At 39.6% G+C, this 27,767-nt stretch overlaps 3 protein-coding genes across 9 annotated transcripts in view; 1 reads left to right on the top strand and 2 right to left on the bottom strand.

Annotated features, from left to right (window-relative positions):
- Positions 1-18,592, bottom strand: part of LOC147312012 (obscurin-like) — a 46,132-nt gene extending 27,540 nt beyond the window's left edge. For 4 of the 7 annotated variants that reach the window (XM_086267524.1, XM_086267525.1, XM_086267528.1 and 1 more), the window contains exons 1-16: positions 18,291-18,592; positions 15,445-16,544; positions 12,473-12,742; positions 11,318-11,578; positions 10,901-11,212; positions 10,523-10,789; positions 9,932-10,207; positions 9,465-9,740; positions 8,952-9,227; positions 8,383-8,658; positions 7,776-8,057; positions 4,436-4,711; positions 2,213-2,488; positions 1,271-1,549; positions 830-1,105; positions 291-566 (exon numbers count right to left, since the gene is read on the bottom strand). In XM_086267524.1, the coding sequence (XP_086123650.1) occupies positions 291-566; positions 830-1,105; positions 1,271-1,549; positions 2,213-2,488; positions 4,436-4,711; positions 7,776-8,057; positions 8,383-8,658; positions 8,952-9,227; positions 9,465-9,740; positions 9,932-10,207; positions 10,523-10,789; positions 10,901-11,212; positions 11,318-11,578; positions 12,473-12,742; positions 15,445-16,459 (4,894 nt within the window). In that variant the 5' untranslated portion in view covers positions 16,460-16,544; positions 18,291-18,592. The remainder of the gene's footprint in view (positions 1-290; positions 567-829; positions 1,106-1,270; positions 1,550-2,212; positions 2,489-4,435; positions 4,712-7,775; positions 8,058-8,382; positions 8,659-8,951; positions 9,228-9,464; positions 9,741-9,931; positions 10,208-10,522; positions 10,790-10,900; positions 11,213-11,317; positions 11,579-12,472; positions 12,743-15,444; positions 16,545-18,290) is intronic. The other 3 variants (XM_086267529.1, XM_086267530.1, XM_086267531.1) reach the window with 3 other exon arrangements.
- On the bottom strand, positions 4,881-6,601 carry LOC147312013 (uncharacterized). Its single transcript, XM_086267535.1, has one exon. It carries the CDS (start codon positions 6,529-6,531, stop codon positions 5,143-5,145), a length of 1,389 nt encoding a protein of 462 aa, XP_086123661.1. The 5' UTR covers positions 6,532-6,601; the 3' UTR covers positions 4,881-5,142.
- A 5,146-nt stretch (positions 18,593-23,738) lies between the features above and the next one.
- Positions 23,739-27,767, top strand: part of col18a1a (collagen type XVIII alpha 1 chain a) — a 75,452-nt gene continuing 71,423 nt past the window's right edge. The window contains exons 1-2 of the mRNA XM_086266303.1: positions 23,739-23,872; positions 23,957-24,030. Of these exons, the coding sequence (XP_086122429.1) occupies positions 23,868-23,872; positions 23,957-24,030 (79 nt within the window). The 5' untranslated portion in view covers positions 23,739-23,867. The remainder of the gene's footprint in view (positions 23,873-23,956; positions 24,031-27,767) is intronic.

Genomic DNA, 27,767 nt, shown 5'->3' with positions numbered 1-27,767 from the left:
CGAAAAGCTGCAAGTGTTATTCCTCTGTTACATTGTTCTGGAAGCAGGGTTGATGAAATTTTAAAAGTGAGTAATTACCTATCTGTGATCAAAATTATAGCAAAACCTCCAAATTTTACATTTTTAATTTGGATAAATATGTTCACCAACATTATAAACAAGACAAAGTACATAATCAAGCATTAACACATCTAACTTATACATTCAAATATTGTTCCCTAAGCTAGTCTACTAGCAAAGTATTAATAGATGGTTAGTAATTCTGACGAAGCTCAAAATACTTAGATCACCTGCAACATCCACCTTGAATTCTATATGGTCATCTGCGGCCTCACAGCTGTACATCCCAGAGTGTCTGACTTCTGCTGACTGAATGACCAGTGCTCTCAGTGTTTCTTTAGCTTGGATTTCATATTCACTCTCTGGAAGTAGCTGTTCTCCATCTTTGTTCCAATAGACTTGGGCAGTTGGCTCTGAGACTTCACACTGCAGCTTAATTGGGCAGCCTGCTTCAACAAATTTGTTTCTCGCAACCTCTGGAATCGCTGAAAACCTCACAGGAGTAGCTGGGGGGTATTAAAAGATTTGCAGAGGACTGCTGTTAAGCTGACAGAGCATCATTTAACAAGCAGTGTGAAAATAAGACGTTTTGGGTTTGATTAATTTAGCACAGCTAGGATTAGACTTGGTTTTTCACAAGGTGTTTTCAACTGCATGAATAAAAAGAAGTGCCTAGTTTAAGGGTAACTATGGTAACTATGGCCATGCTAAAATGCCCCAAACTCACACTTGCAAACTCTTTAACTGAAAGGGAATGTAAGAAAATCACCTTCGACGTCCACATGGAATGTTGCAATGTCATCTGCAAATTTACAGCTGTAGAGACCAGAGTCAGAGACTTTAGCAGAAGGAATCATCAATTTTCTGAAGTTGCCATCTCTTTTCATATCAAGCCCAGTTTTGCAGAATAGCTCCAAATCATCTTTAAACCAGGAAACCTGGGCAACAGGGTCTGAGACCTCACACTGGAGGATAATCGGACAACCAGCTGCAATCAGCTTGTATTTTTCTGACAGTGGGAGTGGCATGATCCGTGACGATCGGCCTAAAAGAGGAGAATAACAAGGGTACTGGGTAAGATGCTTGTAGTAGGCAAAACACAGTCCAGCCAGTCATACCATTTTCCCATGATCATTCAAATCAAAGTATGTTTCAGCCACTCACAACAGAGAATAAGAACCATAAGACGACAACGATAGAAATAAATCACCTTTTACATCCACTTTAAAAGTCACAGTGTCATCTTTTGTTGAACATTCATAGGTACCAGCATGCGCGCTTCCAGCTGATGGGATGAACAGTGTCCTTGTCAGTCCATCTGACTGTACTTCCACATTGTTTTGTGGCAGAACTTTTACCCCGTCTTTATACCAGTCGACATGAGCAGAGGGATCATGAGAGAGTTCGCATCTCAGGACAATGGGAGCGCCTTCTTCGACGGACTTGTTCCGGTCATTCTCTTGAAGCTCTGAGAACTTCACAGGTAGGGCTGTAGGTTTTTAAAATTGCAAAAGATTGTCTTAATAAAGTGTCTTTAAATATTAAAACTACACTTTATGCAGTTAGAAATGAGTAGGAACTTAAATTCAACCAAAGCAGCAGACAGCTGACACAGGTCTTTAAGAACAAGGTGCTTTTGACAAAACAACATAAACAAGAACTCAAAGACATCTAGAGTGTCTAGAAGAGCAACGATCAATATGAAACCAACAAAAAGTACAGGTTAGACATAAGAGTGTTTATGGCACAAGAAGTGCATATGGTTAGTGACATTAAAAAGAATAAAGTAGACTCACAGCTTTCTTTATATATCGGATATGCTTAATCAGAAGCTGCATTATGACACCACATTTTTAATGAGATGTTTAGTGTGACGATGTCCTATATTCTTTCATTCTACTCTTATTAAAGTGTTAAAAAAGGGGTCATCATGAATAGGTGTGACGGGGAGTAGTTTTTCTTTAAAGTCACATAAAAAATTACTTACATTTGGCCTCTGCTTTTTAACGTGGCATGAGTAGTGTATTAGGAAGGCCGGAAAATGAACAATTTTCTGTTAGGTCACTACAAAAACGTGACTAAATCACCTGCTGTTAACCTGTTAGTGGCAATGCAAGACAATGAAAGCACTGCAGAGTTTTTTGAGCATCACCTTTTACATCCACAGTGAACTGGATGTCATCATCCTTTGATTCGCAACGGTATACACCCGTGTGAGCCCGCTCGGCTGATGAGACAACTAGACTCCTCAAATTTCCCTCTGACTGGATGTCTACTCCACTCTGAGGTAGGAGCTTTGTTCCATCCTTGTACCAACTGACTTGTCCAGTGGGGTCTGACAGTTCACATTGTAGAGCAATGGGATAGCCTGCTATGACCGTCATTTTCTGGTCAACCTCAGACATTGCTGAAAATGTCAGAGGTGGAGCTACAGGATTGAATGTAAGATAGAACTGGTCAATAAAACATGTACTGTAATGGACCAAAAGAAGCAAAGCAAAGCCCTAAAACTGAAGCTTTCCAATAAAATCAATAAACTATGTTAAAATTTTTCAAATTTGTATTTGTAAGGAAAGATTCAGCTAGATACATTTAGTAAACCTGGTCTACCAAACGTTTTATTAATATTAACAGTCAGTCTTGTAAGAAATTTATTGCATTAATTTAAAAAAAAAAAAAACCCAACTGAGGTGGTTCTGCAGTGACAGCAAATGTATGATAAAGTATACTTAATTAGCAAAGGTTTATGTTTACAAATGGTTGAAAGTCATTTTTTGTTTTACACATTCGGCCAGTACCTACAGTATGAGTATAGAAGATGATTTAGCCTTAAGAAAATTCCTGCCTTTACAGTAGGAGGCTGGAAAGTTGGAATTCTTCCAATGTTCAGTCACCTTACTTAGTCAAGCAAAGAGTGAGTGTACTAATGAAACCCTGGGTACCTGACAAAGCAATTCAGATTTATTTTGACACAACTGTGAAGACATCTAAGACATTTGGGTCAAAATACCTTTGCCCGCATCAAGGCTGTGTGCTTCTGTATACTGTCTTGGCAGGGACAAGGATTTCATTAATTGGATATTATGACTTAATGATAGGGTTAATATACTGAATCTTTGGGCATGTTTGGTTAGTTCACATGTCAGTGATGTCCCACAGAGAGCCGTAATGCACCCCTATTAAAGCTAACCAAGGGTATTTCTCTACAAAAGAACGCAGACTGTGTGCTACCTGAGTGCTTGGCAAATTAAAGATTTTGCAAAACACTTAACTTCCTCTTGGATAATAAGTCAAAAATCAGATTAAGCCGCACTGTCTTTCTAGGGCAACTTTAGCTAATTGTAGACAGTGCCTAGTTCTTTCATTTTGATTTAAAGATAAAATAGAGCATGGCACAGTGTTTGAAAACTCTCATTCGTTAACTTCAATGGAGTATGCTACAAACTAAGTACTAACTTGGACAGAGCCTTAATGTCCCCTGAGCAGTGTTGTCAAAAATAAGCCTAGGATTAGCACGATTAACACAACCTGCAGAGATGTTAATGTTTTGTTGTGCAACATAGAATGTGCAAGAAATTACCCCACTTGTCAATTTTGAGGAAACCATTTGCGTACAAGTGGCTAAATGTGACTGTAGAAGTTGTCACAGCATATTCAAAATAAAAACATCAGACACAGTAGCTTACTGGTGTTAATAAGTCATGTGACCATGGTGTAGTTCTTTGAGATTGTACTTACACTTCAGAAATCATACAGTTGGAATTCATTTGCGGAGATTATCCTGCTGAACAAATGTGTCATGAATTTTTATTTTACTCAGAGCTTATTTTCTGTGACAATCCAAAAGCATTTGGAGAAATCCAATTGACTTTTTAATTAAAGGATCCAGGGCCGTACTTCAAGGCTGGCCTACAAAAAATTTCATCCCAGCAGAACTCCCAGAGTGCACCACACAGGTAGCTGTAGTTTCAGTCTCTGTGATTCATGGATTCAGACATCATAGAGTGAAGTCATGAAAGCACATGACAGTGGTTACTAGTTAAACGTAATTTAAATATTTGGATTGTACTTATTGTACTTATACTTATTTTTCTTTTAAATTAACATAATCCAAGAACTCATTTTGTGCAGATTGCAAATGATTACAGTAAAGTGAAGTTTTTCAATCAGTTGAGGTTTTGTATTTAACTATATTAAAGTGTCTTGATTTTTTTTTCCAATCAGAGAAACTAAAATCTGTCTACTTTATGGTAATTATATTTTTCCAGAAAACTAAAAAGAAAGCTTGCATTTTGTGAGTAAAGCAAACTTATTTGTATGCAAATAACCTCCACTAAAATCTAATTGCATAACAGGTGAAAACATCTTTTGTCACCTTTAACATCCACATGAAACTGCACTGCATCATCTGTTGTCTTGCAGCTGTAAATCCCTGCATGAGACAGTGTCGCAGATCGGAAAGTCAGTGTTCTTATAGAACCATCTGCCAGCATGTCCTGCCCAGCTGCTTCAAGAAGTTTTATTCCATCCTTGTACCAAGTAACTTCACCATTAGGATCTGATATCTCACACTGCAGCATTAGGGGTTCACCACCTTCAACAGACTTGTTCCTTTCAGCCTCACAAAGTCTTGTAATTCTCACAGGCGGAGCTGGGGATGTTTGAGGTAACATCAAGAGAAAATTGCATCACTATTACTGACTACAACAGAAATGAAGCTTTAAAAACAAAAGGAAAGAGCAAATCAAATTCTAACATCAAGATTAGTCATGCCAATAAACCTTGAGAGTTAAAATAAGTCATAATAAAAATATGTCCTTGTTTATTAGTAATATAACAAGATGTGTCTTTGGTTAGACTTGAGATACCTGGGCATTCAAGTTAGGATTTGAAGCTAATGTATTTACTCTTTGCTCTATTTTGAATGTTCCTCCCAGACCACCCAAGCGCAAATTCAACTACTGAAGTACTTTTAGTGTAAATAAAGTCAAGTGAGTAGTTATAGAGATTGCCAAAATGTAAAGGATTGCAAAAAAAAGGCAATCTCAATCATTGTGCCCGTTCATTTTTTGCTTGGTAATGCTAACCATTTAAATCACCTTCAACAGCCACCTTATATGCAGTGACACTGTCACTCCAGTAACCATCATGTGTCCCTGAGAGGTAGAGCTCTTCTGATTCTACCGTTGCTGTCTGCTTGATATTGCAAGGCTCTGCATAGTTGGTCAAATGTCTTTTCCCAGAGTTAAATGTGATGTCTACTTGTTCTTCCGTAGTCTCCAGGGTGCGATAAAACTCTGCGGGGACTGTTGCTTTCTGACTTGGCAGGGACAGCACTTCCAAATCGTTAGAAACTGCTTGTCCTGTATTATCGGGATGATCCAATTTGACATATGCAGACTGCTGCAAGTCGTATGGCTCTTGTTGGAAAGTTTTTACCTCTTTAAGGTTAGAAAAATCCAATGATTGAAGGGATGCTGTTTTAGGGAAGTCACTGAGCCCCTCTGAAAGATCAGCAGATTTCTGTAGGAGTCTGTTGAACTCCTCTGATTGGTCAGTTGCAGTCCATAAAGAGTTATAGGGCCCCTCTGAATAGACTGTTTCAGTTTGTAAATGGTCACAAGGCTTCTCTGAAAGGACAGGTGGGATCTGCATGGAATTAAAGGCCCCTTCTGATTGGACATCTGCAGTCTGCAATGACTTAAATGGTTCCTCTGATTTGACAGCTACAGTCTGTAAGGATTTAAAGGGCTCCTCTGATTTGTAACTTTCAGAGATTATGGATTCAATCAGATCCTCTGACTGTGGAGTTGCAGTTTTGAAAGACTCAGAGATCCTGTCTGATTTGATTGAAATCTGTAAGGTGTCAGTATTGTGCTCTGGTGTTGTAGCTGAATTCTGTAGAATGCTGCCTAGCTCTGACTGGACAGATGGTGTCTGTCCTAAACTATGTAGCTCCTCTGATTGGAAAGTTAGATTCTTGGAAGTGGATTCCTCTGACTGAACAGTTGCAATTTGCAAAAACTTGCAAAACTCATCTGTCAGAACAGCTGTCTGCAAAGAATTGTCAGGTTCTTCAGATGGGGCTTCCGTATGCTGTACATAGTAAATGAATTCCTCACCTTGTGTATCTTTGAGCTGTGTAGTGTGATGGTGTGTGTCAGACTGAGTTGTTATTGGGTTTACAGAGTCATGGTACAGTGGACATTCGGCTTTTTCCATTTGTTGACCATCATAGAGTTCGTTCAGCTGTTTAGATGCAGTGCAGTCAAACATATATTCATATGCTGACTGAGAAGTTGGTGTATGACTGGAATGGTCTTCACATGTCTCAGTATCTCCAGCCTTGCCACCGGAGATCCCAGAATTGTATTTTGAGGACACCCGGATAACTTCAGCAGGACAAGCCTCCTCTGTGGACTTGCTCTTCTCTTGGTCAGAAGAGAGCCTTGGCGATGTAGCTATAAGCATTGTGATGTACACAGAGAAAGGTTTTCAGTGGTTGATGGTCTCAATACTTCTTCTTATAACAGAATTTTACATCAGTGTGGGTTAGCATGGAGTTATGGGATTATCCATTGCAAAGACAAACAAGAAGATCGACCAGGTTTGGTCTGAAAGTGAGCTCCAATATGTCTTCCTTCAACTGACTCCTAATATTCTCATACCAAAAATCTGTACATTAGCACCATAAAAACCTATGGTACATTAATTTTGTCGTCTTTGACAAGAGTTCGTTGTCATTGCAACGGGGAGACGTTCAGGGCAGCAATGTGAATGAGAGGATCTGGTGATGAATAAGACATAAGATGGACTTTAAGAGTGGTAAGTTGCTTGTTACAAGCAAAGATGACTGTTAAAATGAAGAATGAAGTGACAAACACAACGTATATGTTAGTATGAGAAGCAGCTACACAGCTACTAATCAACCATTTAAGAGGCAAAAACAGCAGGAAATGACCTGAAACCAGTGATGACAATGTGACACAGAGCAATTTTCTAAAGGAAAAAAGATTTACAGATGCCTCAGATGATTGGGCTAACAATAAAATACACCACTATTGTTAGTGGCATTTATGCGCTTGGTTAAAATGGATGATTGATGTTGAAATATCAAATCACCTTTGCCATCCACTGTGTATTGGGTAGATGCATCAGCTATCTCACCAATCTCATCACGATAGTGACACTGCTCTGCTGTTTGGACAAAGCCAAAGAGAAAACAATGAGCTGGGTGATAGCGTTACATATGTAACTTATTTCTTGATTCTTAATTGTGCAGGTACAATGAGGGGAACCACCTTTTATGTCCTCATTTAACTGTACATCATGAGCTGTTTCACAGCCAAACTTCACATCACCAGAGGCATATTGTAACTGGAGGGGAAAGATTTGGCTACTTCTCTGGGATTCACTGTCAGTTTCCCTTTTGGGGTAGATCTGGGTTCCATCTTTGTACCAACAGGCTTTGGCAACGGGATCTGAAATCTCAAATTGCTGAACAATTGAGCAGTGTGGTTCAGCAGAGTTGGCCTTCTCGTCATCAGGGTCAAGTAGATATGTTGGAAGTGGCACTACAAACAATCATTGGGGGGGAAACTGACTTTAAAGAGAAACTGATACATTATATGTTTATATAGAAATGTTACTAGAAGCTGCACAAAGAGTTAGTACAGCTGAAGCAGAAACCACATTTGCAGAAAAGGTATAATCACCTTGATTTTTTACTATTAATTTGGCAACATCATCTGCTGTTGCACAATAGTATGCTCCAGAGTTTGCAGGATGAGTTGGTTCAATAACAAGGGTGTTCTTGATGCTTCCATTTTCAAACTCAGGCTCTCTGTCAGGCTGTGTATCAGGTTCTGTATCCCTCTGCTTTGACACCTGGAAAGCAGGGTCTGAGGATTCACAGGGTGGTTCAGCGGGGGGGTACGTTGCTTCAAGAAACTGTGTCTCCACAACCTCCAGCGAAGGCGACAATGGCAACGTTGGAGCTAAAGATTAATGATTAATATTATGACTATGGACTTAATGGAACATACTCATACTATGAAGAAAAGGGCAATAAGTTTAACTTCCCCAAAACTGGGAAGTAATCTGCCATCTCAAATTCAACGAGAAATGCATTTTCAAGGGTTATGCTTTTTTCATTTAGTCAGTACACATTGATTTTACCATGGACAGTTACAACTTCACACAAAGCACCACTTTAACACAGACACACAGAAACGCATATCATAATGTTAGTCATATCTAGTCTCCAGAAAGCTTTAGAATTAGATCCAAAAGTAAAACAATTTAATTGTAAAAACAAATCACCTTTAGCATCCACAGTGAAGTGGATAGTGTCATCAGAAGTTTCACAGCTGTATAGCCCTGAGTGCAAGAGCTCAGCAGATGGGATAATGAGTTTCCTTGATGTGCCATTACTCTGTATATCCCAACCATTCTGTGGGATGAGCTTTTTACCATCTTTATACCAGCAGGCAGGCACAGTAGAGTCTGCAACCTCACATTCCAGCTCCAAAGGTTTGCCCACTTCGAGTGACTTGGTTCTCTCAACATCAAAGATAGTAGAGTTCGTCACTGGTATAGCTAGCATTGGGAATGCAGGACAGCTAAATAAAATCAAGGCCATGGAAATGGATACCTTACAAAAATGTAACTGCTGAGCAGAAGATGAAAAGGGCTTTGGAGACTTATAATTCACAGAGAGCCGCAGGAGTCGCAAAACCAATGTATATAAATAGTAATCACCTAGTGAGTTAACTGCTCTTTAAAGTTATGTGCACGAAACCACATAGTAGAAGCAGGGATTATTAGTGGCATCTATGAAGAGGGGGGGTGGGGTTACAAAATGAACGCAAAGATAAGAAGCGTAAAGTCACCTTTGATCTCCACTTGAAACGCCACGGTATCATCCTGTGTGGTGCATCTGTACACACCAGAATGGCTCAGCTCTGCAGACTGAATAACTAATGTCCTTGTGTTGCCCACTGAGTGGATTTCTAATCCAGAGCTTGAAATGAGCTGTATTTCGTCCTTGTACCACAGCACATGGGCCTCGGGATCCGACACCACACACTGTAGCACAACGGGGCAGCCTGCTTCAATCGACTTGATCCTCATATCTTCAGGAATAGCTGAGAACTTCATAGGTGGAGCTATAGATATGTTTAGATTTGATGTCAACCTTAAATCAACCTCATGCCACTTAGATTATTTATCATAATCTATCTACTGACCACTTCTAACATGCTGTAATACACTGAAAAAAGGTAGCGCACACTTAAGCACTTCTAAGATGAAAGGCAACAGACAACATACAAGAATGTCATTAGAGTTAGTTGCTTTGCTGAGTAGGAGCTCGTTAATGTTTCACATCACTTAAAACAAATCACCTTTGATGTCCACATTGAAAGTGATGGTGTCATCCTTTGTCTTGCAGCAGTACAAGCCAGAGTGTGAAACTTCTGCTGAATGGATAATCAGATTCCTCATCAAGCCATCGGATATGATATCTATCCCACTTTGAGAATGGAGTTTTGACCCATCTTTGTACCAGTGCACCTGGGCAGATGGATCTGAAAGCTCACATTGTAAAACAATTGGGCAGCCTGTTTGGATGGTTTTGTTCCTCTCAGCATCTGGGAGTGCTGAAAACCTCACAGGTGGGGCTATGGATATTTAGATATTTTAATGGGTTGGTAAGTGGTAAAAAATAAATAAATCAGATGATTCAAAGGAAGACAGCATGCATTTTTTACATAAAAAAGATGTTTGGTACAAGTCACAATGAAGAGGGTTAGTCTCTGTAAAACAAAAAACAAAACAAAAAAACGCAATGTAAGAAACTTGTTCTACTCACCCTCTACTTCCACATTGAACCTGATGACATCATCAATGGCATCACAGCAGTAGACTCCTGAATGTGATAACTCTGCTGACTGGATGACAATTCGTCTCATGGTGCCCTCTGATTGGATATGAAGACCTTCCACAGATCTTAATTCCACCCCGTTCTTGTACCAGTGCACCAGAGCTGCAGGGTCTGATACCTCACAGTAGAGCACAATGGGATTCCCAATTTCTACAAATTTATTTCGATCCATCTCTGACAATGGGAAAAACTTGACAAGAGGAGCTGCAAATTTTAGAAAACACAAGGAAAACACTGAGTGTAATAAAAGGTATGTGTTCACAGGGATGGGTTTTTTGGGGTGAGACACTGACAGGTGTGCTTGCTCACATACAGCCCTCTACAATTGCAATTGGATGACTGCCTCTGGCGGGCTGTCCAAGTTCAGGTTTTAAGCAGAAGACTACATGGTGGCTCATTGGTAATTGTTTTCTTGTAATACAAAATCCATCAGAATGCATTTCTGCAGACATTTAAGGAAAGTAATACGCCACCCAGCCTACAAATTCATCTTCATTTTTCTAAATGTTCCAGACATACCTTGAATGTAAAGTGCTGCAGAATCACGGATGCCATAGGCAATGAATGTAATCTCAGCTCCATTATCTGTATCGCGTACTCCTCGAATGCGGAGAGATTGGTGTGCTCGTGACCGACGCATGGAATACCGCTCATCTTCCTGAAGCTGAGTCCCATTTAAGAACCATGTACCAATAACTGAAGCAGAAAGCTCAATAGAGAAGAGAGCGTCTTGCCCCTCTGGCACCAAGGCATCCTGTAAGGGAGCTTGTATTCTGGCCACAGGAACTGGAAAATAAAATTGTGTTTAATCATATAGCAAAAGTATCCTGTTGTGATTAATTGAGAAATACAGCAAGTGGTATTGATTTAGTGCAGTTGTAGTAAAATAAACATTACCTAAGTGGACAGTTTTAGGGAATTCAACATTATTGCTTTTCCCATATTTGTTGACGCTGCAAATACGAAAGCGGTAATCCGCCTCACATGGAACACTGTCACCAAGGATCTCCACAGAGGTTGCAGAATCAGTGGTCAGACACTGAAGCCATTCTTGCGAACCAGTGCCCACCTCTTGCCGTTCAAGCACATATCCAGAGGGAGGATTCTTTCGTGAATCCTGAGCAGGAACCCATGAGAGAAGAGCTGCATTAGCACGCTCTGTGTTGATCTGCACAGCCACTGGACAACTAGGTGGACAATGTCTGGCCGCTGAAACCAGAAAAAAGTCATCATGCACCAATGTTGCTTCGAAAATTGATCAAGTTTTGTGACAAATATTGTATCTAAGACACTGTAATTTTCAGAGGGCCCTACATTTCACTCTTAGCTGAGAGGAAGTCTTGGATCTGCCGACAAGGAAAGTCACGAGGCCAGAGTCTTGGGGCATTGTGTTGACGAAAACCAGGATGTGAGTTCGACCAAAGGATTTAATAATGGTCTGATGGGTTTCACGCAGCTCTAAGCCATCTTTGTACCAATGTATATCCATCTCCTCTTTTTCTACTTCAACACAAAAGGCAGCATTTTCACCTTCCAAGACATCCACTTTTCTTGGAAGCTTCCGCAAAATTGTGCCTGCAAAGAAACACCCAAGAGAATTAATACGACACTCACAGTGCAAGAATTCTTAATAGTTAGTAGCAAACATCCATCCATTTCCATAACTGCTTATCCAATTTAGGGTTGTTCACAGCTGTCACAGGTTCAGAACAGTTTGTCACTTTATATGTTAAACATGCAAATTTTGCAGCTGATCTCATCAAGAGGACAAAATCGTTTCCCAGTGCCTTCTTTGCAGGTCACAGTTTTTGATCTGGCACCAATAACGTTTGCTGTGTGCCTCAAATTCTACCTCAAAAAATGTTAGCTACTAAAGACCTGTGTCTGCAGGCATCTGTTTTTGTATTGCACTGCTTTTGTAAAGCACCTGGTTTAACTTGGTTACAAAACTAATGTTTAACACCTATGCATTCATTTTTGTGAAGATCTGTCCTTTGTAGTTTAGCCAGGACAGGTTTTTACTTTTTTACATGCTAAAGAGTCTTGATATTGCAAGTCACATAGGTGTTTTTTTTTTATTTTGAGATCTCCTTTAGAGACTCTGACAAGCTAGTCTGTGTTTCAACTGGAGGTGTCATGTGCACAGCCGAGGAAAAACAATGTTCTCTGAGGGCTTTTCTTTCTTCTTGCTGAGAATAATGAGCACTTTATTTTTTAATTTCACAGGATTTGTACTGAGAGTCAATGTTTTCACTGCAGGAACAACAAACCCTAAGGCAGTCCTACAAACAAATCTGAGATAATGTGTTTTCTGCAAATACTTTAAACCAGAAAAAACTGACAAACACACCACCTTCACCACCTAAAGAAATAGTAATTATATTGCTTAGTCTGCATATGAAATCGTTGCACATTTTTGCATTGTGTTATTTTTGAAATAGGATCCGATATAAAGTAGCTCTAATTTACCTTTTACAGCTACCTCTGCAATGCTTCTGCCCCCATCAGGCATCTCGCAGAGGTAAATCCCATCATCATCAACTCCGATGTCACGAATTGTCAGTCGTCGTTTCGTTCCCCACTCCTCCATTCCATATTTGGCCCCTGGTTGCAGTCGTCTATCCTCCAGATACCATGTGATGGGAACTGAGTCCTCTGGAACTTCACACTCGAGAACAGCCAAATCCCGCTCCCACACTTCAAGATCAATGAGAGGCTGCTTGAACCGCACAGGCGGCTCTGGGACCAAAGAAGTAGAAGAGCAACAGTTTGAGCCAATATGATATCTCTCATAGTGCTAAATGTAAAATATTCAAATTTTATTTGATCTATCCAATGAATTTAGTAATTCAATATAAATTCTTGAAGCGAGGTGATCTAGCAAAAGCTCAGACTACATGTGCCCTTGTAGTAAACACTGTAAATTGGAATATATTTGGCAGTAAATTCCAGATAAGCAAACAAGATGAGCAAAATCATGAGACAAGTGGCTTATTTAGCTGAGGAATGGGAAGGTCATTAACACACTGGGGTGTTAGATAGAGAATAAAGTGTTTGTAACTGACACCATCAGACAGTACCAGACAGTTGTAAACAAAAGAATGTGGACTGTATTTAGTGGCGTGTGTGTGCAAAGCTCATCATTACCTTATCTTACTAATGTTTTAACAAGGCCAGTTACACACGCAGCTATACAAACCATCTTCCATTTAAAATTTCTTCTTAGCCGCCACTAACCATTAACTCTATCTCAGTTCTATTTTTTCTCTCCAGCTGATACAGTACAATACTTGAGGTTGGACTTCTTTGGGCCATGTGAGAAATAAGATCCTCTTCCCGAAGATTTCAATCACATGGACACCGAGTCCTGGACCCTTCACAGGCTAAGTAACTTTGCAGACATCCTACCGCTGCGTAACTCTTCCTCAAGCTAATGAACATTGCCTGTTTAGGTATCACTTGGGTCCAGTTTCAGATCATTAATACATTTCCTTCAACTGCCAGTGTACCAGGGATGATCTGATTGCTGATTATTTGCAGGGGCAATATCTATCTCTCTCTCCCTATATATATATAAATACTTTTGCCATGCCTTTTTGGCCCTACCCCAGTATATGGTCTCAAAGTACCTCTTTATCTCACTGACATCATCCTAGCATCAAATGGATAGAAATTTGATCCAAGAACACCCCACTCTCTACTCCTCCATTACTCAGTAAAAAAGGCACCACAGGCTGTGGCTGAGATGCACAATATTGTCTTAAGCCACCCCTCAATTCTTTATATTTTGTTACGAAAATAGGTTTACTGATTTATTGACACATGTGCAAACATACATGGAAATGCAGTATACAAGACAACAGAACAGTGTGAAAAGCTTGATAGTCAGTATTTGATATGATCACCTATATTCTTTAAGAAAGTCCAACCTTCAAGATTGCATGAACTCTTGCACAGCTCTCTAGTTTTCAGGAATAGTTCTCCAGGGATTTTGAAGAACATTCAAAACTCATCTTGTTACAAAGGAGTATTAGGTACTTGTTAAGAAAAAAAAAATTCATAAAGTTGAAATTTTGGGATTAACATCATAATTCTATTTCATGAAAAAAGTCAATTTCGAGGAAAAAGTTTAAATGTAGAGATTACCGTTGTTGTTTCAAGACAAGCTGCCATGGTTACTATACCCTTAGTATACCCACTAACCCTTAAGGTTCGTGAAACTGTATATCAGAATCTGTTTTAGTACAAAGCCAGGATATGATTTCTCTTTTAGCACATAAACACAGTGTGGTGATAAGTATAAGGAAGATATTGCAGAAAGTTGCATCTTTACAGACAGAAAAACACTCAAGCTTGAAAGAGTGGATTTGCACAAAATTAAATGGCTGGCAGTGGACAGATGCAAGGTTATCAGTGGTTACACCCTTGTGCAATAAGTGCACATAAGAGTGTGTGTCAGTGTATGTTATAGGTGTTGTATCACAAGACAGCTGATCAGTTTGTTTCACTAACTCATCTAAACAAGGCTTTTTGTAGAGGGTATAGCAAACGTGGCAGACTTTTTTCTCAAAGTTGCATATTGAGAAAAAAGTCAAAATACTATGGTAGTTTGAAAAAAGAGTTAATCTTGAAATTTAGACTTTATTATTAAAATGAGCAATGATATCTTTTTTTCTTACCTTGTCCCTAATACTCAATCATATCTTTGGATGACTGCTTGCTATGTTATGTTCTTTGTCAAGATGATCCGACCCAACTTCAATAATGTTGAGATCCAGGCTCTAATGAGGCTGGATTTTGTCTTGTTTTTAAGGACATGACTTTCAGATAGGTTTTAGACCTGCTATTTATTCTTTTGTCCTCCACTTGTCCAGTTTCCTAATTTTTTTCAGGACACACTGCACACTATGTCAAGATATGACAAGTTTCCAGCTAATAACTCTTTGGAAATCACCTTATTGGTACACAAATACTATTTCATCACATTGTTAAACTGTGATATTTTTCACTTTTATAAAAATTTATAAAAGATTCAATTAAAGAAATTAGAGCAAAATATGTAAATTTTTGTGACATGTTGCTAGTACTAGTACTGCTAGACTGGTTCATCCCTTGAGTTAGCTGACTTTTTTTTTTGTTTGTTTTGTTTTTTGCTTGAATGAGACATAGGTCAGTGTTAAGTGGCTTAACAATCAAAAAAAAATGTGTTGTGAAAATGGCCAAGTACAAGGGGCCTGGTCTTAAAATGAGAGAAAGAAGAGAAAAGCTTTGAATAACCTTCAGAAATCCTGGAAAACTAGGTCACTTTAAAAATTACAACAACTTCTAGCTCCTTGAAAGCAATGGTGAAGTGAAGGGTGGCTCCAGACTGACACAGTACTGTACTTTTACATACTTTTTTACATAAATAAAAGTTGGCACTGAAAGTGATCTTGACTTACCCTTGACAGAAAGGTGTACAGCACTGAGGGTTTGCCCAGCAGTATTTGATGCAGCGCAAACATAAACTCCGTTATCCTTTTGCTTACAATAAAGAACTTTAAGTGTGAAGTAGCCTTCTCTGTCCTCATATAACAAATAACGCCTTCCAGACAGTATGAGTCTACCATCTTTCCTCCAAATTATTTCTGGTTTGGGTTTACCAGTCACAAAGCAGCGGAATTTGGCATGTTTGCCCTCTGTCACAGCAAACATTTTTACTTTTGTTGACTTGGTCATGCTGTAGTCTTTTAGGCGGTTTGGCAGTTGCCTGCCACTCCTTTGTTTTCCCTGATGGACTTTCCAGTGGCCATTTATGTAGCCGTTGCGATTTCCTTCTTCTTCATGTCCTGGACCTGCATCAACAAGCAACACAGCTCCTGCTAGCGCTTCCCCAAATTCATTTCTTGCCTTGCATGTGTATACACCACCATCAGGAGCACGGGTCTTAAAGATCTTGAGCTGGAACCATCCACCATCCTGGTAGCCTACACTGAAATGTGTGCTTTCAAATATTTCATTGAGTCTTCTACCGTCTTTTTCCCAGATAACCTCTGGCTTTGGGTTTCCCCAAAGCTTACAAGAGAAGACAGCATCTTCCCCACGACCGACACGAGTGGAGAGGGGCTTGATGAGGAATAGTGGCTTATTTTCCTCCCGCAGCTCCATCTCTTGCGCTTCACCTTCCACCTTCAGTGTGGCAGCTGCATAAGTTTCCCCAATGCTATTTTTTGCTTTGCATATGTACTGTCCACTATCCTCAGTTGTGACAGCTGAGATGATGAGATTGTAAACATTGCCATCCTCAAAGACCCTATATCGTCCTTGTGGGTCAATCTTTTCATTGCTTCGCTCCCAGATAACGGCAGGCCTTGGATCACCACCAATCTGACACTTAAGCACTGCATCAGTGCCGCTTTGTACCACTACAGGTCTCGGGTAGGCTAAGAAACGTGGCGCACCACCAAAGACATCCATTGTTGCTTCTTACTTAAGCAGTTTAGGAGAGCAGTAAGTGGCTATTCACTGGTGCAAGACCAACCTACTTCCACACTGCAGGTTTCTACAAGAAGAAACGAAAAAAATTTTACTTTCAAAACAATCAGCTTAGGCATGCTGTATAACATTGAAAAATGAAAAGACTAGAGATTAAATTTGTTTTTCTAAATTATAAAGGTGACTCAGCCTTAAATACCTGTCTGTGGTATGTAATTATTCTTCCATTTTCCCATAGGAAATGAACCCTTTGGAATAGATTCAAACACACATTAAAGCACTCAGCCGCCTCCCACTTTAAGTGCATGCATTTCAGCACAAACTCATGGTATGATTATTAGGGATAATTTAATTAGTGCTGTCTGCATGAGAGAAAATCACATGTTAACAGTGAGAGCGGGACCAGCCTAGTTCGACTGCAATTGCAGCCACAACACATAGCCAGTACAGCTGGTGCTGTATTTCAATGGGAAAGTGCTTAATATAGTACAGCCTAAATAAAGACCTGTGAGGGAGTGTGTGTCAGGTATCACAAAGACAGCTCAGAAACCCGCGTGCTCACACAAACACCAGCCGAAATCACAGTATCCCCACCCAAGAGGCCTTGCTGTCAAAATATGGTGAGCCTCCTTCACACCTTTTGTTGGCAGCGCTGTTGGACAATACCTTCTTTAAATGTCACAGTTTTTTTTTTTAATCGTAATCCTGAATCAGTATCACTTAGCCAATCCTAGGAACCAGTTTTTATATAAAAGTTAGTAATAGTTCACGACAGCTTCAATTTTTAAATTGTATTTAATTTTATTGCTATAAAAATGTATTTAGTACTAAATACTAATATATTTATTGGAATATAAAATCTATAGAATATATTTATTTTTAAATATATTCTTGTCTGTGTGTGCTTTAGGACACGTCCTTAAGTGTTGAAACTAGGGACAGGAATGGAGAACATGTTTCAGTTGAGAACTGGTTGCAGTTTGTCAAATTGTTCAGGAATATTTTCCCTCGGGTTTATCAGTTTCTTTAATCACTGCTGACATGTTTTCCTGACAGTTCCACATTGCAAAACCATGAAGTCATGTTCATTGGACAGGAGTTTTTGCACACTTGAGTGACTTTCAACCTTCTCTGTACTCAAAAAAGGGAAAAAAAATCAAAGATAATTAAACCGTTAAGGTGACACTGATCATCTGTGTAGGCCTGCTCTTTTTTTTACTCATATTCTACTTGTTTCCACAAATCAATGAAAATTTTGATCTTAAAAGGAGAATTGATCATGGCATTGTCATGGCTAAAATGTTATCACTATCCACCCGTAATTGCAACTTTGTGCCTATGGATCCATTTTTCAGTGTCAAGAAATCAAATCAAATCAAATTTTTAAAAAAAGGTTTTCAATGATATATTTTACATAATTTTTATCATAATTACCATAAAATACTGTTGTTACTGATTTTGTAAACTTAGCCCACAGTTAACTGCTGCAAAACTGAATAATACTGTTTTATACTCTTTACCATTTTTCCAAAAATAAAAAACTACAATATAAATAAATGATTTTAAACCCTTGAATAACTGAAAACTGATGAAAAAGATGCACGTTTTCTTGGAACGGCTGAATAATTTCAGATGTTTACATTTCATACATTGCATAAAATTTCACGCAGACAGTTTAGAGATTGCATTATTAGTTAAATATTCCCTGTGGAGGTTTAAAGAGGAGATTAACCCCTGTGTTTACTTGTCTGATTTAATTGGAATGACCTCTGCCCCTTGTGAAGCTGTGCTGTGTACCCCTCACATGACCTACCTCCCTTCAGTTGCCAGGAACGACCGTCAACATACATTCCGCATTTGCAATCTCCGTCCGAGTTAAGAGGCCGCCCGTCTCCTGAAGGCTGAGTAATGTCCCAAGTTGACTTCAGATTCAGAAACATGCTACCACATGCTGTCCTCAAAGGTCCCAAGTTTTACGGCAGTACATTTTTCTTGACTTTTGTCCAGTAGAACAGGTAGAAAACGAAACATAAGCATCCACGGGAGCTTCCTGTTTAACTACAACAGAGCGGTCCCCCAATCTCTGTGTTGTTCAGGCCCTCGACACCCCAAGTGTCATTGTTCATGGAATACTGTTAAATGCTTTTGCAGCTGCTGCTGTCCCCTAAAAATACTGGCTGCCTCGATGACAGCAGTGAAGATAAGTAACGCACTTCCACTCATTTGCCAGCAGGGGCTAAAGATAGTAAGGTGGCCAATGCAGGGCAAACTGCTTAGCTTACTTGAGGTTTTGCAATGTAAAGTCATTAAGAGAACAGCAAGCTTTTTAAGTTTTAATGTTTATCATCATTAAACTCCTCATATTAACCTTTTTCCTTTCAGATTACACTTTGTAAGGCACGAATTATTTGTTAATACGATTAAGTTGGTCTCATAAAGTTTCAGCTTTTAGTCTGTTGTTATTGTGCAATATGCAAACGACTCAAGGCAACAACCAGCCAATAGATAATAAAACCACCCATGTAATGTTGCTTAGGTCCGCCTCCTGCTACTAAGATAGTGGAGATTAACTGAGCCATAGACACAAGACCTCTGGGGGTGTCCTGTAATGTCTGGCACCTACATTGGTTGTAGGGTGGGGCCTTCCTCGATCTGGCTTCTCCTGGCACATCTCACAAATGCTTGCTCAGACTGGAGCTAATCTGGTCAAAGCCTTGGGCTCTTTGTTTTCTTCTTTGAGCTGTTCCTGAGAAGGTTTTGTGTTATATAGATAATCAACTGTTAGTGCAATTTAACCTGTCTGTTCTTCCATAGTAGCCAATAGCCTGTATTTGATCCTATACCTTGTGGTAAAAGCAGGCATTGTATGACATGCGTGCTGGAGTTTTTCAGCGTGTAAGGCTGTTCTGTGATTATGAGATCTTTCCTTAACGTGGGCTACAGTGTCCCTTCAGCTGTTTAGCTGCTCCACTGCTCACACTCCCTCCTTCCCAGATTTCAGCTGTTGGGAGTAATGTGATATAACTCAGACCTCTGAAACTAGTTATGAAACAATTTGCGCCCACGATTGAGTAACAGTTCAAATTAATACATTATAAAATGTAAAGGATATTTTGCACATCATGATTTAATTTAACATAAAAATAGTGAAATGTCCAACATCAATAAAACTGTGAAGTAATGTTTTCTTACATACATAGCTCTAATGTTTGTTGTGTTTTAGCTTAAATCCTTTAAAGGTTGTGCATGGTGAGGACAGTTCCTGTATTGCAGACTCAGAAAATATACTAAATTGTTACTGGAATGGTAATGACAGATTACCTCTAATGTAATGCGGTTTTACTTTTGACAGAGGGTACTCCTTTGTCCCTTACAGAGACCAGTCTTCAGCTGGTGATGTCTTTTTTGTGCCTTAATGTAATGTTAAAAATATGTAATTTTAAAAAGGTGCAAAACTGGCTACCCATTATTTAAAATATAATGACAGGTAGATGGGCTCCCAGTTGTGTAGCATTTTTTGGTCTTTTACGTCTCACTGTGGAGTCACAGTGTGAACCTTTGCACCACCAAACTACCAGTATGCAACATGAATACAGAAGAAAACTGACTTTTTACCCAGTTTCTTGTTGGATGTGGCCTAAAACAGACAGTCTCCTGCTCCTTAAAGTTTAGACTTAAAATATAGAATCTTTTTAGCTACCAAAAGATACCTATGCTTTCCTTTAGGTGTAATAATTACCTTTGGGGGTGCCCAGAATGCCCCCTAGGAGGTGCCCAGAACAGATGAACACCTCTCACTCCTTTTGATGTGTCATTCCCCAGTTTCCAGAACATACGGCTGCAGATCTGTTGATTGACAAAATCAATCATCAACTTGCAGCCTAAGATGTCCTGGTGCCGTGTGCACTTATGAACTCCCTTATGTTCAAATAGGATGTATGTTATGGAGAAGCTGTGGTTAACATAGAAGTTCAACAACAAAATACTGCTTGGGTTCATATGAGCAGCCTATTCCACCCCTCCTGGTGACACCAACACACAAGCCCCTCCCAAACAATAAGGTGGCAAATCGCTGAGAGGGATGCTGAATGTGTAAGTAGCATAGAGATAGAAGCATAGTTCAGACTGCTTGATCATTTTATTATTTTATGTATAAGGCTTAATAAAAGAAACAAAACCCCAACAAAACAACTTGAAAAAAGCAAGTAATATTATTTATGATTGTTTTGTGGAAAAAGGACCACCCGTCTTTCCGTAAAGTGTTTCTAAAAGACAGCATTTAACAGATCATTTTGTGTTGTTTTCCCTTAACAGGAATATGAGGAGACACCCACAGAGCTGTGGACATGTCCAGACAGCAGCCTGAAGGTCTGCAGACTAATGCAGCAGATTTTAATAGTTGGTCTTACAGGGCTGAATCCAGTGCCTTTCCTGTGATTTCACGTTCACTTAATAACAAAACAATAAACAAAATGAAACAATAAATTAATGATTTAGTAAAAAAAAAAAAAAAAGACATGCATTTGTGCATCTTGCTACCTCTGCATATATTGGCAGCATTAACATGCATCAATAAACAGCGTGCTTTGGATCTTAAGCCTCATAAAATCTATGGGGATTTTTCAGATTGCAACAAAATATTTAATGATGCTGTTATTGTTCCTTCAGACCAAAGAACCTAGCAGAGACACAGACAGTGCAGTGTTGTGTTATATCACATTTAAATAATAAGCACAACACACCCAGCAGTGCAGTGCACAATAAAATGATAATGGACAACGTTCAAATGTTGCATTTGCAGGTTTTCAAAAGAAAACCAATTTCATCCTCTGCTGGTCATTTTGTGTAAGTGCAACATGACTCAACACAGCTCACAACATACAAACCTTTCAAGGTAAAACCCGTGACATGTTAAGTCTGCCAATCCAAAGGCTAGGTCCCCAACTATCATGATTTTTAATATAACTCCGTTACGATTATTTTTTAATCTGTTAGAAGACTTACATAGCGATTTTTCAATCTATTGTTGGCTACAGTAAGGCCTGCAGTGTTTGTGTATGTGTGAGTGTGTGCTTGTATCATTATTTACTGTAAAGTTGTTCACAGCTGAAGAACAATGATTGCACAGGGTGGATATTGCACAATCAAAGGAGACATACCCTTCAGTGTTCATTTTGTTTTCATACATACAGTTATTGTTTGTTATTTAATATTTTACCTACCCTGGGATACGTGCTGTTTTTAGTCTGTGTGCTTTGGCTTCCATTGTCCTGTGCTGCCTGTTTTTACATGTGTGTCCTAATCAGTGCTGAATGTTTTACGTCCACGTTGCTTAATTAATGACAAACTTTTAAATAAAAAGTAAGAGAAGGTATAAAAGTTCTCTCTTAAAAATACCAGTGTGTCTCATGATGAGTATGATGTTCTTCTTTTGTAAGCCAATTAAGCCAATCAATGAGCAACACTTCCACTTGTAATCCATCAATCTATACACCACTGCATATGAAGGCGAGTTCATGTGTGTGCAGTAAGAGCAGTAAATTTGTGTGTATATTTGCACATAATCATCTCACTTGTCCTGCAGTTTTGTTTTGCTCACATCGTACTGTTGATGTCTGATGCTTTCAAATGTAGCCTCTCAATAATACAATAACAGATATGGGACCAACTCAGATAATGTAAATGTACCGCTGATGCAATGTTTGAAGCCAGTATGAAGCAGGAATTATTATTTCTAAGTCTTAAATTCAGTGAAATTAAATTTCTTCTTATTTTTCCTCCCAAAACCTCCATCTTCATCAGGTAGGTCTCACCTTTTTATTATGTCTGTGTAAGATAAATTACGGTAAGCCCTCTGAAGCTACAAATGGTCATTATGTTGTCAGGTTTGTGCTTGTGAACCCACCACATCTCGAGAATATAGTGACAGTGCAAACTTATATGAATGACTGAAGGTTTTCCTGTGGAAATCAGAGGTTTACTCAGGTCATGCTGTAGTTCTTCACCCATTCACAGTCAGCTAATACCAACAGGTGGAGGACAACCAACAGCAACTTGGATTTGACTGGTGTGAGAGACAAGCTTTACTCAATAAATTAATGTAGAGCACATCTTATCTTTGTTTGGGACAATGTGGGGTGCTTTACTAATGCTGGGAAGGGGTCTGATATTAAATAAACAGACACACAAGTAATGCAGGTTAAAATGTAAGCGTCAGTGGAAGCTAAGGTTTACTTTTGTAGTCTTGCAGTACTATCATGGCTGTTCTGTCTGGCAATCATTACCAGGCTTTAATATGAATGCATCCACTGATCAGCACATAACTTTGGGGGTGCATGCTTCATGTGAGACTCGTGTTGGCTTCTGTAATCAAGAACAGTGTTTGTGCTCAGAAACATCCGGTCTCAGGGTGAAAAAGTAGTCCATTCGTTGGTTGTTTGAGTATAAAATTCCCCATTATCAGGCTTTTTAAAGCTCCTTCTATTCATCTCATAAGCCACAGTGAGAGCACTTACAGGGACTAGAAAGAGAGATCATATTTCTGCCATATTAACTTCTCTTTGTTGGCTCCTTTTTAAATGCGGGATTTGATTTAAATCTGTTTTGTCCCACTCATCTGTTTTCACTCCCTTTGTGTTTATATGCTGCTAATTCATGTCATTAACTTTGATCTGATCTCATCTGTAGTTTGTTCTTTGTCCTGTTTATTGTTTGTGGCGTCTCTGATGCTCCTCTGGTGTCTCTCTTCCTTCAAGCCCCAAACAGCTGCATACATGGCTGATCCTCCCTGAGCCTGGATCTTCCTGAAGTCTTTTCCTGTTAAAAAGGAGTTCTTCCTCCCTTCTGATGCCTCTGCAAGGGGCATCTTGTGATTGTTGGGATGTTGTCTCTTATATTGAAGGGTGCTGACTTTATTGTAGAAAGCACCTTGTTTCAGAAAACTCTGTAGAGTCACATAAAGTGGGATAGTTGCTCACCTCACCTCAGCTGTGATGTGCTGTCTGCTCTCCTTTTAGTATCAAATGTGAGGAATATTTTAAATATGCGTTTTAGTTTTACTGCGAAATGAGAATTAAAGTAATAAAAAAAATAATGGTGACAATCCCCTCCAAACACTTTTATTGTTATTTAACATTTCCATAAGCATACAGTCGTCGAAGTGTGCGGTAGTTCCCTTTTAGGACCTGGCGGAAGTCCCTGATGTGGAGTCCTGCAGGTCTCTCCCTCCTCCTGTTTCCAGCAGAAGCGCTGCGTCCTCATCAGCTGTTCGGGCAGCGCGCAGCAGCGGTGTTCTGGACCGGGAAAGCTGAGCTCACTTTTTGCACCTTTCACTCCCCCAAAAACAGTCCATGTAGCTTCCCCATCAAGCCTGGTGAACGAAGAGCTGAAGATGAGGTACCGCTTTACGTTTTGATTGAAACTTTTTGTAAAGCTTTGGGCGAAGCGTTGAAGTTACAGTGAGTGTTGCTGCCTCCGCAGGTGTTCTTCGTTAGTGGAGCGCCTGGTCTGCTGCGCGCTTATTCTCGCCGGTCCGGTGGCATCGCAGTGGTCAGGTAAGAAATTATGCTGGAGACGAGAGTATCTGTGCTTTGGTGGCGCATGCACAGCAGAAATCATTAGTTCAGAGACTTTTGAGACAATCAGTGAATCACGTGATCTCCGTGCTTAATTAACATATACTCGCTGGGACAAAAATTCTTTTATCCACAATAAATTATATTTTTTTAATGCCTGCCTTACAGAAACGTCAGGGACACCTGCATGATACCTGCTGCTGTATGCTGAGAGTGATGTTAGCTCACTGTTTGGCTTGGGTGGCATTGTCTGATCTACAGAAAGTTTTTATGTGCCACTAACTGGTCCATTAGCGTTTCTGTGTGATGACACATTGCTGTGATTCCAAGATTAAACGCAGAACATGAAGTGGCTCTGGGCCATTTAGATTTTTTTTCCAAGGCCAAGGTGTGCAGTGTTTCCTCAACACAGTTTCATTGTCTCTTTGTCCCTCTTGTGTCTTGCTCTGTGTCTGGTCCTTGTAGTGTTTTCATGTCAGTTGAAAAGAGGCTCTTTTTTATTTCTTTCACTCCTGTGTGTCCACCTCAGCAGAACTTGTATCCTTGTAGTCGTTACAGTGCCAAAGCAGCTGAACAGCATGAAAAGACAGTGGAGCATTTCTTCCTCTATGATGGTGCTAAAGGGCTGTAAGAGCCACACAATGAAAAAACTCACACATGTTCTTGAATTATTTATCTTTGAGAATCATGAATGTCCTACATTTAATTTGGTAAACGTTAAGTTGGAGAACTGTGTGGCTGTCAGATGATAGGGAGAGGAAACTGAGAGGCTGACAATTAATATTTGATCAGCACTGTAGGGTCTTTGAGGAACTATATGATGCCAAGATGACTGTAACTCTACATGTACCGCCTCTTAAAAGTAATGCAGCCCATTTAATAAAGGAGTTGGTTCCTTATGTCATTCACCTCCTTTTATTTCTCTCTTATTTTGCCATTCCTTAAATACTAATATGTAAAAATGTTCAAATAGTTAGTTGTGAGCAACGTGACATTTTCACATGAATGCTGTTCACCGGTCCGCCACTCTGTCTCAAGAGCAATGCTTCAGCAGCTTGCGACATGGTTGAATTAGGTTCATTCCCATTCCCCCGGCTGGGTCAGGAATCTCTATTGTCATGTGATCTTTGACATGCACCCAGCATGGTCTTGCCTAAGGGAAACGGGACAAGGTGGGGGGAAGGGGAACGGCTGCAAGGGAACACCCCACTGAGCCATTTAATGGCTGAATTAGATGCCACATTGAAAATCACAGCTGGCTTGGGGTTTTCTCCATTTTTGTGCACAAGCCTGATGGCCATGAGGACAGGACAGCCATGTGAAACAAAACGTAATACATTCAAAATACAATACAATACAAAATACAGAACAGACATATTTGATGAATATGAATTGTAATTTACAAGCTTTTTGATCAAAATTGCTCATGTTTAAAGTTTTTCTGGAGACTAACTGACGGTCATAATCTTACTCCCTACACGTTGATGCTCTTGTTGTAGGCATATATGGTGGAAAAGCATAGCTTATGCAGAGCACCCAAACATCTGTTGATGTGTCAAGTAATGTACAGCTGCAGTATTTGAAGGGAAACATCTGCTTCGAGACTCAGAGATTCAGAATCAGAATTTTTCCTTTTTGTTGCTTTGGAAAAAAATTGAGTTTGGTTTATTTTAAAAATACAAAATGTTTTTCTTTTGGTTTAAATACTTATTTTAGGCATTGGCATTGCAGGTGAACCAGTAACAAAGTTTAGGGGAAATGTGCAAAAACTTGAAGAAAAAGAACAAATGTAGATGGCACCGATTCAGATATATACACAGGGAAACCATAAGAAGGTAAATTTGCTGTAAGCAGCAGACACAACATATTCTAAATGGAAAGCAACAAACCCTTCAAGAATTAAAGTTAGGTTGTCTTACGTGGGTGGCTGTTGGATTGGTGCCTCTGTTAGGATCAGTGTAACTCTTAAATGAAATAAATGGGGCGACTGTGCACAGATTCAGTTGACTCAGTGAACCTTGTGATGTCTAATCCCTGGATTTTCTAGTCAGTAAACCTGCTTATGCACAATCAACATCTCTGGAAGTGTCTCATAAGCACGAGGTTCGGAGGTTTCTTCTAGCATTTGTTTTGCTACATTGTGTTTAACCGCCAGCGTTTAGACAGTTAATTAAACCTCTGCTAAGTAGGTTTATGTCTGTGGAAAGTGTGTGTGGGTTGGACTCTGTGTAAACACACATTTGTGTGTGACGTTGTCGGTGGGAATCATTCAGGAGGTAGAGAGGATATCTGGATTTCTGCCTTGGTCTGCTCTTTCTCCAGCAGTTTCAAAAGAGACACAGGTGATTGGCACCTGCATTTTATGGTATCTGCCCTTGCATATACCAGTATGTCTTTTAGTCATGTTTGCCAGCCATTCTAATTCAAGTTGGGTCTAAGTTTGCTACTGGTAATGGGTTCGAAAATTTGCATACTCCAGTAATAAGCCAAATCCGAACACTCCCCGCCCCCATGAAACTTTCTAAACGCAGTTATTTCAACGAGAACCGCGTGCCTCTTACGACTCATGTTAACACTGCACATTTGTCAGAGACCTGCATATAAAAAAGAAGAGATTGTCTACATTAGAAACACATTTCCCAAGTAGCCTGAAGAGGAAATTTACATTTGGTGTCGTTTACTTTAAAGTCGGCATGTTTTTGTAAGAAAACCACGGTGGTCACATCCTGCTTTGAAAGCTTAATCTAACCCATCTGGATCATAAAGTGAATCTGGAAGAGTTGTATATCTACATCTACCCTAGACACCCGAAAGCTCGGCAAAGTTTAAGAATCACTCCTGCATGACAAAGAACACTGTTTGAATTAGGTGTGTGTACACACAAGAAAGGAAGAATGACTGGCCTTCCTTTGTTTTTCATGTAGTTTGGGATCTACTGCGTAGATCATCTTTTTGGATGCATGTAGACCGTTTCACCTCACCCTTATATCCTCCTTTAGCCACATTTTCTTCTATTTTGATTATAGTTTCAACACAAAGAAAAGGCTGCTGCATGCAGGTTAACCCGGCTTATGCATGCACAAAATGGATTTATGAATCAATCCTGGCTATACCAGAAGCAGCACCGAAACTGGAGTCTAAGCGTAAACAAGATGTTGCATTTGAATGACAAAACGAAAGGGAGCAAATTCATTAAATGCTCACCTTTTATGTCTTTAAGTTGTCTTTGTGACATTGAAAGCGTTGTATTAGAAACTTACATTTTAGGAAACAGTTTATGGATCAAACTTTATATTTGCAGCATTTTGATGGTTTTAGGTTAAATTTCAAATAACTGAAAAAAATCAAATCTGTTTTAATTATGTTGACAAACATTTCCTGGCATTTAAAGGCCTTTGGTCAGTGTTGCCTCACTATTTGCAGCGTCCCCCTGTTATCTTGCTTTTGAGGACAGGGCATCCTTTTGAATGTTGCTCACAGCTGTTATTTGTTATTTTATGTTCTCCTACCACTTGGTGTTTCAGGTGCACTCAGCTGTTGTCTCATGCTGTTCCTGATGTCAAAATGCTGGGTTGACTGTGGCAAAATACAGAGGAACACCATAATTACTGCTTATGTTGCAACAGAAGAGGATTTGTCGGGCCACTTGCTCTGTACGCCCAACTATCTCCCGCAATAATGGCACACTGAGTGCCCTCTTACCACTTAGCATCTCT

The sequence above is a fragment of the Aulonocara sp. 'chitande type north' Nkhata Bay genome, linkage group LG16 (genome assembly GCF_057382095.1).
Source record: "Aulonocara sp. 'chitande type north' Nkhata Bay isolate Kocher_YH1m ecotype deep benthic linkage group LG16, A_spYH_male_GT1.1, whole genome shotgun sequence".
Classification (NCBI taxonomy): domain Eukaryota; kingdom Metazoa; phylum Chordata; class Actinopteri; order Cichliformes; family Cichlidae; genus Aulonocara; species Aulonocara sp. 'chitande type north' Nkhata Bay.
Note: the sequence above shows the minus strand (reverse complement) of the source record. Positions and strands in the feature narration are given on the sequence as shown.